This window comes from Tympanuchus pallidicinctus, unplaced genomic scaffold, assembly GCF_026119805.1.
Source record: "Tympanuchus pallidicinctus isolate F22 unplaced genomic scaffold, pur_lepc_1.0 scaffold8, whole genome shotgun sequence".
Lineage (NCBI taxonomy): Eukaryota > Metazoa > Chordata > Aves > Galliformes > Phasianidae > Tympanuchus > Tympanuchus pallidicinctus.
Genome location: NW_026294802.1, coordinates 13826452 through 13839603, shown reverse-complemented (window position 1 = coordinate 13839603; position 13152 = coordinate 13826452). Strand labels below are relative to the sequence as shown.

The window sequence follows — 13152 nt, the reverse complement described above, 5'->3', positions numbered from 1 at the left end:
GCATGACAGTGCAGGAATGTGTCGGCGCAGAGCAGGCTGCACAAAGACGTGTGCTTTGCGAGTGTGCAACTCCGCGCCGGGAGATCGCCCGTATGCACATGAGAGGGCGTGCGTACGTGTGTTTTTGCAATAGGTTGTGACTCTTTCCTGAACTCACCTGTTAGCAGCCTTCCCTCCCCCCCCCCCCCCCCCAGCACTCAGCTGCTGGCTCAATTTCCCTTCAGATGTTTATTACATTGTGGGGATAATCACGCGGCAAAACACCTCCCGGTGCCACGAGCAACACCAGATTGCCTTGCAGCAATGTTTCGATTTCTCTGGCTTTTTTTTTTTTTTTTTTTCCCTTGCTTTTTTTTCCCCCTGCACACAAAGAGATGCAGCTATGAAAGCCAGCTCTCTCCTCGCAGTAAGTATTACAAGGGAAGGAGTCAGGGGAAACGGGCTCCCAAGAACCCAGGGCAAAAAAATAAACTCCCGTGCCGGGAACTCCGCTCTGCTTATCTCTGCCTGAGGAGAAAGGAATTGCCGTCCCTGTTCCTGCAAGCCACGTTATAAGGGGTATCGTAGAGTTAGTCATTTTTAATTAATTAATCATTCCAATGAACACACTTTTATTTTGTCAGCCAGCAGCAGCTAGATTTTTCCCTTGATACTCGGCGAAGAGGAGGATGGCAAGTTATGCTCCACCCATCTCTCCTTTTAAAAGCGGCAGCCCCGGGTGCCAGTTCAGTCTCTCCCAGCTCGCCGCTGCCATAAAGCCCCACCAGCTCGCTCTGCTCCCGTTGCATTTCACTTTTTCGCTTTTCCCTCAGCAGGGTGCAGGAGGTGGCCGGGCTCTGAGGCTCATCGAGGCTTGCACACACAATCCGGAGCAATAAAACCCCTCTGATTGCCCTCACCTGTCTCCAAACCAAAGCAAAACCAATTGCCGGTGTTGGGAAAGGGACGGCACCAGAGCCAGCGCCCGGCGTGGGGATCCTATCTAAAGGGGAAGATCCGATCTAAATGGGCAGATCTGATCTAAAGGGGAAGATCTGATCTAAAGGGGAAGATCCAATGTGCAGGAACGTCTGGAGGAACAAGAAGAAAGAAAAAGAGAATTTTAAAACAGAAAGACGCTGAGGAAGACTTTATTTTTGGATTTTGCAGCAAACTTAGGAAAAGTTGTTTTTATTTTAATACATTTTTTTTTTTCCCCCCAAGAACACTGCTGCCTGTTCCTAAAAGCTCTTCTTTTTCAATGCGCATGCATTTAAGAAAGCAAGAAGACCAAGGGGGAAAATAGCACACGGACTACCTGCTAAGGAGCCACTCATTGGAACACACAGCTGGATGCCCGGTGCTCAGAGGAGCTTCTCCCCACCCACCCTATGAGATAGCAGAGCCCCTCAGCCCTGCTCCCCGCACCCCCCGGTGCTGAGGCGATGGGGACCGGCAGCCTGCTTGCTGCCTGAGGCCGGCTGCCACTGCTTCCCTCCCAGGGCTCTCCGTCCATGTGCCCGCAGCCGGCGGGGCCTGAAGCCGGCATGAATTTCGGCGTGGTCTTCGCCGTCATCCTGTCCCTGCCCCTGGCCCGCCTGGAGGTGAGTCCCATAGAGGGAGCCCGGAGGAAAACGGGGGGGAGGTGAGGAGCGTGCATGGAGGAGGAATGCGGGGAGGGGATCTCGGTCGTGCTGCCACAGATGGGGGAGGGCTGTGCCTGCAGGGTGTGAGGGCTGTGGGGTGTTTTGCCCCAGTTCCTCAGGAATATGGGTGAGGGTTGGGGCTGGGAAGGGGCTGCCCTTGTGGGTATCCTGGCAACTGGAGCCCTGGGACCCCAAGACATGCTGTGTCCTTCGGTCTCACGTAGGATTTTGGTGCTGCATAGGCTTCCCAGGGAGGTAGTGGACTCACTGTACCTGGAAGTGTTCCAGGGCTGTGTGGATGTGGCACTGAGGGACGTGGTCAGTGGGCATGGTGGGGATGGGCTGGCAGCTGGACTAGGTGATCTTAGAAAGCTTTTGCAATCTAAATAATTCTGTGACTGAAGGGATCAAACAGAGGCAGTGCCCAGTTGCCACTGCAGCCCTAGACAACCAAGCCATGTGTCAACGAGTAGCTCAGCTCAATCTTCCACCCCAACTTTCCTCCCTTTGCATCATGTCTGCCTCTTCCTTCTCCATTTTCAGGCAGTCCCATTCATGGGTGGCAGGGAAGGGACCAGATGATGGCATCACCACCCCAGAGGCCCGTTTTGCCTAAGCCACAAAGGGAAGCAGCTAGAGCTGCGGGCTGCCCAGTGGTTAAGTTTGTTTTTGGCAGAAGATGACATTTCCTCTATGAGTGGCTCAGATTTTGCTCTCCTATGCAATACCAAACATCAGCTCTGGTTGGTGCTGGGGTAGGGCAGATGTGCCCAATCCCAGGGCCCTGCTGATATGCAGGGTTAGAGTTTGGCAATTCTGGTTCTCCTCTGGGTTTCTTAGGAGGAATAGTGACATTTATCATTTTATGACTGGAGAACTGAGACGGCTTCTGCATGAGCAGGCAGAATCACAGAATCATTAACGTTGGAAAAGACCTCTAAAATCACCCAGTCCAACCTCCAGCCCATCTCCACCATGCCTACTGACCATCAGTGCCACATCCACACGGTTCTGGAACACCTCCAGGGACGGTGACTGCACCACCTCCCTGGACAGCCTGTGCCAGAGCTCAGTCAGTCCCAGCATCTGCTTCAATGGTGGCATGTCACCTCCGCATCAGAAGCACAGTATGGCTGCAAACAGGCTCCAGAGGGGGCTTGCACCCACACTCAGCCCTGCCAGGGACAGTGCAACAGAGACTGAGACAGGGTCTCCCCAGTCCCTCTCCCTTTTCCATAACACCCACTGGGAGCTGGAGGGCCCTGGAGCCCCTTCAGAGGGAGGGAGCGGGAGCAGGCGCCCCAGCGGGAAAATATTTGCCAGTTGGAAAGTGAGGATGCAAACTGATTTGCATTTGCCCCACGGGCTGCAATAGCTGCCTTGCAACATTTACGGAGATGGGCTGAGCCAGGCGTGGCTTTGCCTGGGTGAAGCCCTGTTGGCAGGGCTTTCTGGAATTCCCAAGGAATGGGGTGCGGCTGAGCATTCAGCAAGGTAGCTTGGGTTCTGCCGTGCCTCTTCCTGCTGGGAGGTGACAGGGCTCATCCCAAGCATGAGGGAGTGACAAGGACACTGAAAGCTAAGGCAGCCAGTGATGGGTGGATGGATGGATGGCGTGGCAGGGGTAAGCTGGTGGACGGAGCCAGGACCCGTGCTTTGTGCCACGGCAGCATCCCACCTGAAAGTGGTTCTTGCAAGGAGAGTTGTCCCCTCCTGCCATGACCCTTGGCATAGTCAGCATGGAAATTCTCAGAAAGTTTCCTTTGCTGGGCAGAGGAGCAGATAGCTGGGTGTTCACCTACCTGAGACCAGCACATGGGTATATAGAAACAGTGCCCAGAAAGAGTGCTTGAGCATGTCCTCAGCTTCTTTCTCCAGGCTTGGAGGGTCTCCCTTCCCTCCCTGTTGCAGTCTCTCCTCCATACTACCTCTGCTAGTCATAGAGATGCTGCACCACCAGGAAGGACTCAGCAGCTCTTGCCTGTACGTTGAACCTTTCAGCATCCCCAGTGCTCAAAATCCTACGTTGGCAGAAAGCTCCAGAAGTGGTGGGGCTGGGGGCAAGGCTAATTTTACGGTGACATAGGACAGAGGCAGCTTGTGGCTGTGTGCATGCAGGTTCACAGCAACCCCAGCTGCTGAGATCTGGGAGGAGGTCCTGTCCTTGCACCCACAACCTGCACGTGGCTCTGCTGTAGGACGTGCATGGCACTGGGAGAAGGGGAGGGGACATCCCTGCGGGGGAGAGCCAGGCACTGGGGGCAGAGGGAGGGAGGGAGGGAAAAACAAACTTGCTTTCTTCTAGGAATTCAGCAGCCATGCAGGAATATGGGGCCAGGCCTTGGGGCACTTGACAGCCAGCCAGGAGTCCATTGAGACAAAAGTCTTCTTTGATCTGCCGCACAGTTAAAAAAAAGAAGATTGTTAACCTGTGTTAGACAAATAACTCCGAGGAGCTGTTAAGCAGGAAAAGCACCAGCTGCTTGGGCTGTGCTGCTGGGAATCCCTCCTCCTTCACTGCTCCCCACTTCCCGACCCCATGGGATCAGGTGGTGCTGGACCCTAAAACCTCCGCACCAGGTACTCCTAGGTGTGCAGCCCTTGGTTGGGCTCAGGAGGCAGCAGCAAGGTGACACCCAACCTTGTCACACCTACCAACGCTCTCCCCCAGCGGGTGGTGGAGTCTAAAATAAAAGTCCCATTTCCTACATGTATTAAGTATCAGGAAGGAGCAGGGGCATCAGTGCACAGCAGTGTTCATGCACAAATGCTCTCAGCTGACAGGTGCAAGCACTAAAAAGCATTTCACCACCTGGTGCTGAGAATTGCAAATGACTGCTTTGCACCATGCATGGCGCAGGTTGGGGAGGTGCCCCAGAGCTCTCATTGCTGGGCTGCTGGTCCTGTTCGTCCTCACACCACGGGGTTGTCAGAAGGCATCTTCATTGCGCAGCGATTCAGTGATCCCTGAATGATGTGAGTCACTCCCTTGCTGTGCATCCATCACTGAGGCTGAAGAAGTGATGCCTGGGGCTCTGAAATCTGCATCCAGACCTGCTGTGAGATGTGACAGGGACAGAGCGGGGCACACAGGCTTGAGGGGGTCACCCTGCACCATCCCTGCTTGTGTTGCCCCATGCATGCAGGGCTCAAGGGGCTCTGACTAGTGGGTCCAGCTGTGCACCTGACATCTGTCCCAGGAGGTTTCTGTCTCATAGCATTCAGCACGTTTGTCACCATATGAAGTACCCGCTCAATGGGATGGGAGCACTCCCACTGCCCTATCAGTAGAGGTGATGGGTGGGTGGCCAAAGGATCCATGTGTTTGGGATTGTGCCACCCACCTGCTGCTTTTCCCCAGGCAGAAAAGAAACGTTCTGCCCTGAACCCGTGCAGGGAAGGAGCAGCACTGCACCGGAGGGACCACACACATGCCACTGACCGCCCATAAAAGCCCACATGAAAATCCTGATGCTTCGCAGGCGCACGAGCCAAGCTCTGCTCTCAGTTACAGGGCACAGCTCGGGGCTGTGCCTCCAGAGGCATCCAGCACCCCGCTGAAAGAGCTGCTTTTCCACATGAGTAGCCCTGAATGGAGAAAGCTAGGAGCTAAGCAAACACTCCGGCCAGCACTTTCCTCCTCTCTTTTTATCCTCTTTCGGAAGTGTGCTTCAATCAGTGCTTGCTTTCCCACACCACTCCTTTGTTGTTGCCTTGCATGCTGCCAACTGGACCCATTTAAGGTTGCGTAAGATTCCCAAGAGATTGATAGTGTTGCACCTGCCTGCAGGTCTGTCATCGGATGTCTGCAGACCTGGTGACTTCAGGTTGTTGGCACCAGCGCCTGGTGACGTCCCAAACCAGCCCCTCTGCCCATCCCCGTTGTCCTCCCAGCACTGTTTGCAGTTGCGCCCGAGCTGCGAGCTCGGCTGCAAAGGTCCTTGTGCCTCTCCGCCCCAAAGCTCTGTTTTTTAAGAGTATGCAAATGGTGGATATAATTGGGCCGCTGTGGTTTGAAAACACGCGCATGCACACGCACATACACCCGGTAATCTCACAAAGCCTGCGAGGGAGTTTCATAACGGAGGGAAATATTGGGAAGGTTTTATCTGATAGCGTAAGGGAAGTCTGTTAAAACGCCTGTAGTGCAGGCAGCAGGAATGAGGGGCCACCTGGAGAAGTCATACGGTACCGGAGGAGGAAGCATTGCTGACTGCGTTTGTCGTGCTCAGGACTTCACTGCAGAGCTGTGGCATTTCCTTGCATTTTTTAGGGTCTACCAGCCACTTTGGTAGTGGTTTCAGGTTCATACTTTCATGAGGCTGTGTCTTTCTTACTATATCACTGGTTCTGCTGAGCTTTCCCCACGCTGCTTCGACTCCCCACACTCCATGATGCAGCATTTGCACATCACCCCTCTAATGTTCATTTTCCTTCTTTTTTTTTTCTTGTCATCTGGCAGGGGGACCCCATACCTGAAGATATTTATGAGATTTTGGGTGGCAGCTCCGTGCGCTCCATCAGCGACCTCCAGCGTGCCCTGCGGATAGACTCCGTAGGTAAATCTCCTCTTCACCAAACACTCCTCTCTCTTTCCTTTGCTCTTTCGGGAGAAGGGAGGGAGCAATCCATCTTCCTGCAGGCGCGCTCCCTCATACCCCACTATCAAAGCAGCAACCAGGAGCACGCCCTTGTTGGGGTCGGAACTCGATGATCTTTGAGGTCCCTTCGAATCCAAGCCATTCTATAGTTCTGTATTTCCATGATTCTGTAATTCCTTAACCACTCATGGTCTGAGCCCTGGGCATTTACATACCCAAACCCCCTGAACCTATGGGAGTTAGACAAGTAGATGCTTCTGTGGATCTCCAAACCTGCCAGGTCTACAAAAATGATAGGGGATGTGTGAGGGGGGGAGTACTTGGAACACGGGCCAGCACTTCTCACCTTGCAAGACGCACATGCAGCACGGCTCGCTCTGGCCAAGGGTCAAGTTGGGAGGTGGAGAAAGGCGAGGTGGAAGCAGGAGAAAGAGGGCTGAACGATTCTCCGCTTGAGCTTGCAAGAGAAGCCACGTGCCCGGGGGTGAAATCGGGTTGGCCGGGGTAGCCCTGCCTCACCTCCTGCCCCCAGATAAGAGCTCCGGGGGCTGCAGTGCCGCGGGGTCACTTGGCGCAGAGCGATGGAGCGCGCAGGGGTCGGCACGTGTGGGAATTGGAGCACGCGCCACGGCGGCTGGGCTGGCCCAGGAATTTATTTATAAACGGTCTCTTCAGAGCAAATTCCTTTCTATTCTAACCCTGCTCCCGCCTGTCGTCCCCCGGCCCCCCCAGCTCGCCTTCTTTCTCGTGTTTTGTCTGTTTGGAGCTTTGTAATCCTTGCCGAGACACTATCTACGGGGGAACAGAATTTCCTGCTTTTGTTTCCTATGCCAGTCCAACCACTGGCGCAGTCTCAAAAGCATTCCCGCTGCCTTTCAAAACGGCCCTGGAGGGGCAGGGGGGGGAACGCGAGGGGGAGGGCACCAGCTGCGTTCTGCTATTGTTTGCCTTAGAAAGAGGCGACGAGGCTCCCCACCACCGCCACGGCCGCTCCCTGCCCTCGCCCGTTCCCTCCTCCTCATCCACCAGCCGCACAATGGGGCAACTTCCAAAATTAGCCCCTCCGGATTGATTGTCCCAAGCCGGTTCCCCCCCACCCCGCCCCGAGCCTCTTCGGTGCCGGCCCGGCGTGTAGAAGGACAACCTGAAGAGGGAGGGACTCGCTTTTTCAATAGGAGATTTGTTTCGAGTCAACAGTTGTTGCTATTTTTCTCCCTCCCTCTCCTCTCATCAGCTTAACCTTTGCACAAAAGGCAGCCCCCACCCTCGCTGGATGAAATGCAGGATGGAGGGGTGGGGAGATGCATGCTGTCTGTCTGTCATCTCCCGGTGCCCAAGGAACAGATACATCTCTATCGCAGCCACCAGCTGCCTTCAAGGCTGCGAAATACAGCGAGCAGTCTCTTGCTGGCTTGGAGAGCCAAAGGGTACAGAGCAGGCTAGAGAGCTTGGAGTCATCAGTTTCACTTGAGGTTCCTGGCACTGAGCACAGGGACACAGAGAGCCAGGATCAGGAATTCCAGGAGCCAAGTGGACTGAGGCGTTTCTTTCCTGACCTTAAAAACTCCCATAGACCCAACAACTAAGGTGTGTTGGGTGGGAGTCATCTCCATTAACACTGGCTAGCTGTGGCCACTTAAGCCAGTCACCCAAACACCCTCTGTAGCCCTTGGAGATCTGTAGGTCCTTATAAAGCCCACCAGATTCTGGGTGTCTGCCTCTGGATGAAATAAATGGTGACCCAGAAGTGATCACACCTCTCCAGACACTCTGAAGGGAGTTCCCCTCATGCACAGATGTTGGCTGAACAGACACAATTCCTCCTCATGTATGCAGCCTCTGTGCACATAACCCAAATCCTTCAGTAGCTGCTTCAGAGCTGAGCAGAGAGCAACATCCCTACTGGGAGGGCTCAGATAGCGCTGAGGAAGAGGGATGGGATGTGATGGGTATGGGAAGTCTGCTCCAGCGCATATCTGATAAACAGAGATCTTCCACTGGCCCAGATCTCCTGTAAGAATATTGCTCCCTTGATGCTGACGTCCATTCAGCTTCCTTCAGCTGCTAAAGCAGGCCAGAGAAGGAAAGAGCTGTGGCCGGGTGGGAGCTATCTCTGAGCACAGCCATTGTCCATAGCTCAGGAGGGGCTGCATGTTGGAGTGCTCCGTAGGGACTATGGGCATTTCTCTATTCAGCACTTCCTATGGGAAAAAGTGGAGGGGTGGGAGGGCCCTGCACAGAGCCGGGCTGAATGCTATCTGCTTTCCTCTCCCATCTTTGACAGAACTACCTCCTGCTCCTGCAGCTTACCGTACAGCAGTAGAGGGGAAAAACAGCCATTTTGGCTTCACTTTCATGTTCTGCTATCAAACTGACTCTAGCCTAGAGATTCTTAAGCTGGGCTGTGAACCCGCTTGCCACATCCTGGTTGCAGAAGACCAATCTGAACCTCTTGGCTGCTCCTTTCCCACTCCAGGTCATAGCTGTGATTCTGCCGTGCATTTACACATGCATGACACCCCAGGGCCTTGGCCCATACCACTGCGCTGTGTTTGGTGGGCAAAGCACCGGTGCCCGATGGTTGGACTAGATGATCACAGTGATCTTTCCAACCTTCATGATTCTATGATTCTATTGTTGTATGATTCTATGATTCTTCTCCTGCCTCTACCCACTACTACCAACTTTCTCCTTCGTTTTGCAGAACAAGACAGCTCTAGCCTGGACCTGAATGCAACTCAGCCCAGCCAAAACCATGTGTCCCTGGCTCGAGAGAGGCGAAGCCTTGGTGAGTGTGGGGTGCTGCACCTCATATGTGTGCTGGGGTACAGATTATAGTACATGTGGAGGCACTGTTTCCAGGAGGGAGGTTGGCAGGTGAGCAAAGGGGAAGAGCACATGAGTGTGGCAAAGCCGTATGGGCTCTGTTCCTCTCCCCCCTGATGGCTTCAGCAGGTTGATAACAGTTGCACAGCCTCTTTCATCCTCCCTCCTCCTCTCGGCCTCCACAGATGCTCTGGCAGCAGCAGAGCCAGCTGTCCTCGCCGAGTGCAAGACGCGGACGGTGGTCTTTGAGATCTCCCGCGACATGGTGGACAGCACCAACGCCAACTTCGTGGTGTGGCCGCCCTGCGTGGAGGTGCAGCGGTGCTCCGGCTGCTGCAACAACCGCAACGTGCAGTGCCGCCCCATGCAGATTCGCGTCCGGCACGTCCAGGTAAGGCAGCTCTCCCTAAACCCCAAACCCTCGTGCAAGGCTCACGTAGCTGCCCGTTCCCTGATGCTTTCTTTATGGTCACGTGGTTCTGCATGAACCATACAGCGCTGCAGTCTCTGGCATGGTGATGTCTGTGCTTTTGCTGTCCAGCAGTTGGGAACTGTCACTGCAGCAGTGTTCCCTTGCTGTTTCTATGTCTTGAGAGGGCCTTGTCTTCTGTGTTAGAGCAGAAGAACCAGGATGAGGCACTGGCACAGGCTGCCCAGAGAGGTGGTGGATGCCCCATCCCTGGAGACATCCAAGGTCAGGCTGGAGGGGCTCCGAGCACCCTGACTGAACTGTAAGCATCCCTGTTCATTGCAGGGCAGTTGGGCGAGATGACCTTTAAGGGTCCTTTCCAACTCAAATGATAAATCAAACAAACCAGGATACTTTCATTGCAGGAACTGTTTTCAGTGCAAAAAGAGGAGGGCTTGGTGATGTCAAGGCTCCATCTCTCCTCTGCAACAGGTGTTGCAGCAGTTTCTCCTCTTTGCCAGCCCCACAGTTACCTCCTGAGCCAGTCCAGAAGAAAACAGACACCTGACAGCTCACCTCTCTGTCCTCCTCTCTGCTAACAGTGATCTTCTTTCAGCTTCCTCCCAGACAGCTCTTTTAAAAATAATACTCATCCCACATTAATCCCCTGCCTGAGCCTTAGGAGACTCCCCCAGGCAGAGGCTGACTGGGAGATATTGCATTCAGGCAGCTCTGTTCATCAGGAAATTCCTTTCTCAGAAAAGCCAGGCTGAAATGAGGGAAAAGCAGGGGGTGCAGGAGTTGTTTTTGTGGAAAAAGCAAGCGAGAGGTCAAAAGCCAGCCACAAAAAGTGACCTGGAAATGGTTTCTTTGAGGACAGAGGTCTCACTATTGTTTGGCTGGAAGTGTTTGTCTAGTGAGCAGCGTGTGGTCTGAAGCGCATGGAGTGGGCTTTCAAGGAAAGATAAACAGCGTGGCCGCTGCAGTGCTGCCCTAGGGATGCTGCTGGGGGCAGTGGGTTTGCAGGAATTCAATCCCACAGGCAACTATTTATAGCTGCAGAGCACTTAGGGACTGTGTGCTTGTCAGATAAGCTGAACGGGGTCAGACCCAGAGTGGGAGAACCCCAGGCTGTGGTGGGATGCAGCATGAGCCTTCCCTGAGTCAGCACTGGTGGAGAGTCCGAGGGAATTTCCAGAGCACCGCCTTCCTCTGAAACAGAGGGCTTCAGCCCCATGAGTTGTTAAAGAGATGCAGACAGATTCAGACAGGCCTGGTGAGGCTATGTCTGCTCACATCGAGCACAGGCTGTTCTCCTTTTGCCCTTCCTGCGGGATCCTGCGGCGATTAATTCTGGTTGCCCCCAGGTGCACACCATCCCGGCTGTACAAACAGTTTCTGCATGTGGTCAGCCACTCATTCTTCTCCCCACCAGCAGCAGGGACAAGTTAGGAATGGGAGAAACAAGCAGTCAAATCCAAGTTTAGCTCTGCCCTGCTGGTGCGTGCAAAATTAGCTCTATATACACCACCCCTGGTCTCAAACTGTGTGCTCTCCGCTGCCTTTTGCCCTGATAGGAAGAGAGCCAGTATGTAAGTGTACAGACACTGATGATTTTTGCAGAGCGGGAGCTACAGCCACGTTCATCTTTGGGCTGCATCTCTCTTCAAATAGGTGAACAAGATCGAGTTTGTCCAGAAGAAGCCAGTATTCAAAAAAGTCGTCGTGCCTTTGGAGGACCACGTGCAGTGCCGGTGTGAAGCAGTGTCCCGGCCGCCCCCCAGGAGCAGCCGGCCAGCACCCCGTGAGCAGAGACGTAAGGACCTCGGCCTTTGTAGTGCAGGGGAAGGCTGGGGAGGGAGGAATGAGCTCCTCCATGCTGGGTGCTGGGCGGTGAGGCGCTAGCACAGGCTGCCCGGAGAAGCAGTGGTGCCCCATCCCTGGAGGTTCAAGGCCGGGTTGGAGCTGGTGGGTGGCAGCTTTGCTTACAGCAGGAGGTGGGATTGGGTGAGACTGCAGACCTCTTTGGTGACAGTATGTGGGGAAAGGCACTCCAGCATGAATCCAGCTTCCCCACTCTGTACGCTCTCCCTTCTCTTTTGGCAGGCTTGTCGCCGTCGTTCACCACAGCCGCCATCTCCCAGAGGAAGCGGGTACGCCGGCCGCTAGCACAGAAGAGAAAACACAAGAAATACAAGCATGTCAACGATAAGAAAGTGCTGAAAGAAATCCTCATAGCATAGAAGTGCTGGCAGGGGAGAGAGAGAGAACAAGGCAAGTGACAGCAAGCTGTTTTTCCCTGGGTCAGGGTTCTGTCCTGGTGCCTTGGACCCTTCCCACAGCACCTACAGCAACTCAGTATGGGGCTGCAGCAGGACCTGAGCGTGGGAACAGCCCAGTGCACATGTTCCATGTGTGGCTTTGTGGCTCTTGGGTTTCAGCCTCCCCTTTGCCTCCCTTAAAGGCAGACAGCAAGCCCAACTTCTCTCCACACCTAAATTCCCGTGGGATCTGTGTTATTCATCTCTTCTGTGGAACAGCTCCTGTTCTCCTTTCTCTATTGATTCTCTGTTGAAAGAAGAGAATTAATGTTGCTCTGGGGATCCCTTTTCCTTTCATTTCATTAGTTGAGTTGGCAGAAGGACTCCGAAGCAGCAAAGCGCTTGGTTCATCCCTCTCCTAGCGGGAAGCCTGTGTGCTTGAGAGAGGTCACACCAGGGAAAGAGAAGCTGGAATCTCAGGCAATAGATCTGGACTTTGTCAGTCCAAGGCCTGATTCTTCTCTCTCTGACTTGTGTAAACAGGAGTAATTCCCTCATCATCAGAAGAATTTTACCCCGCCACAGCTGTTTGGAGGAGCCTGGGCCGTGCCCCACTCAGGACAGGGGGACAATGACTCTTGGTATCTGGGAACAGATCAGCTCAGCTCTGGCTTGAACTATCTAGAAGGAAATACAAAGAATGTCAAAAGCCCTCCTGAGCTCTTCTGTTTGGTACTTGAGCATTTCCGGAGGAAATGGCAGAGGGTTATAGGCTGCCCAGGGAGGTGGTGCAGTCACCATCCCTGGAGGTGTTCCAGAACCGTGTGGATGTGGCACTGAGGACGTGGTCAGTGGGCATGGGGATGGGCTGGAGGTTGGACTGGATGATCTTAGAGACCTTTTCCAACCTTAATGATCCTGTGATACTTTATCCTAATGCTGTGCCTGTTTTTGTTTGCCCTCCAGGTTTATTTAATATATTTGCTGTATTGCCCCCATGGGGTCCTTGGAGTGATAACTTTTCCTCTTTGCCAGTCTGCCTCAACGACTGATTCAGGCGGCAAATGGTGCTTCCCTTTCCATCAGTGGACCTTCTCCTACCGAAGCCTCTCCCTTCTTTCATTTATTAACATTTTAAAGTTTTACAAAAAAAAAACAAAACAAAACAAAAAACAACCAAAAAAAAGAAAAAAAAAAAGACAAACACAGCTTATATATATATACATATATATATATATATACATATGAGAAAAGAACAAAGTAGAAATGAAACCACAAACCCCCCAACAGTCAATGAGGACAGGACAATGCCCTCCCTGCTCAGGTGGACAGGATGGAAAATGTGAAAAGGAGAGTGGGGCCAAATCCTTACTGTGGGGAGGAGGAAAATGAATGGACTGAAGGAAGAAGGGGCATTTTCTTTCTTCCTC

The 13152-nt window shown here is 53.5% G+C and overlaps 2 protein-coding genes across 2 annotated transcripts in view; one reads left to right on the top strand and one right to left on the bottom strand.

The window, feature by feature from the left end:
* Window positions 1-490: 490 nt before the first annotated feature.
* The window catches only part of CBY1 (chibby family member 1, beta catenin antagonist), a 125629-nt gene continuing 112967 nt past the window's right edge, over window positions 491-13152 (bottom strand). Inside the window, exon 5 of the transcript XR_008202781.1 lies at window positions 491-503. The gene's annotated coding sequence lies outside the window, so the exon portion shown is untranslated. The remainder of the gene's footprint in view (window positions 504-13152) is intronic.
* Window positions 717-12926, top strand: PDGFB (platelet derived growth factor subunit B). Its single transcript, XM_052668664.1, has 7 exons — window positions 717-1583; window positions 6088-6184; window positions 8931-9014; window positions 9238-9443; window positions 11136-11277; window positions 11568-11735; window positions 12689-12926. The coding sequence occupies exons 1-6, from the start codon at window positions 1494-1496 to the stop codon at window positions 11702-11704; spliced, it is 756 nt and encodes a 251-aa protein (XP_052524624.1). The 5' UTR covers window positions 717-1493; the 3' UTR covers window positions 11705-11735; window positions 12689-12926.

What these genes read in the sequence shown, in the direction of transcription:
- PDGFB (XM_052668664.1), top strand. Translation starts at nt 1,494, where the DNA reads ATGTGCCCGCAGCCGGCGGGGCCTGAAGCCGGCATGAATTTCGGCGTG. An exon ending in TGCCCCTGGCCCGCCTGGAG is followed by an intron (nt 1,584 to 6,087) that starts GTGAGTCCCATA and finishes GTCATCTGGCAG; the next exon opens with GGGGACCCCATACCTGAAGA. An exon ending in AGCACCCCGTGAGCAGAGAC is followed by an intron (nt 11,278 to 11,567) that starts GTAAGGACCTCG and finishes CTCTTTTGGCAG; the next exon opens with GCTTGTCGCCGTCGTTCACC.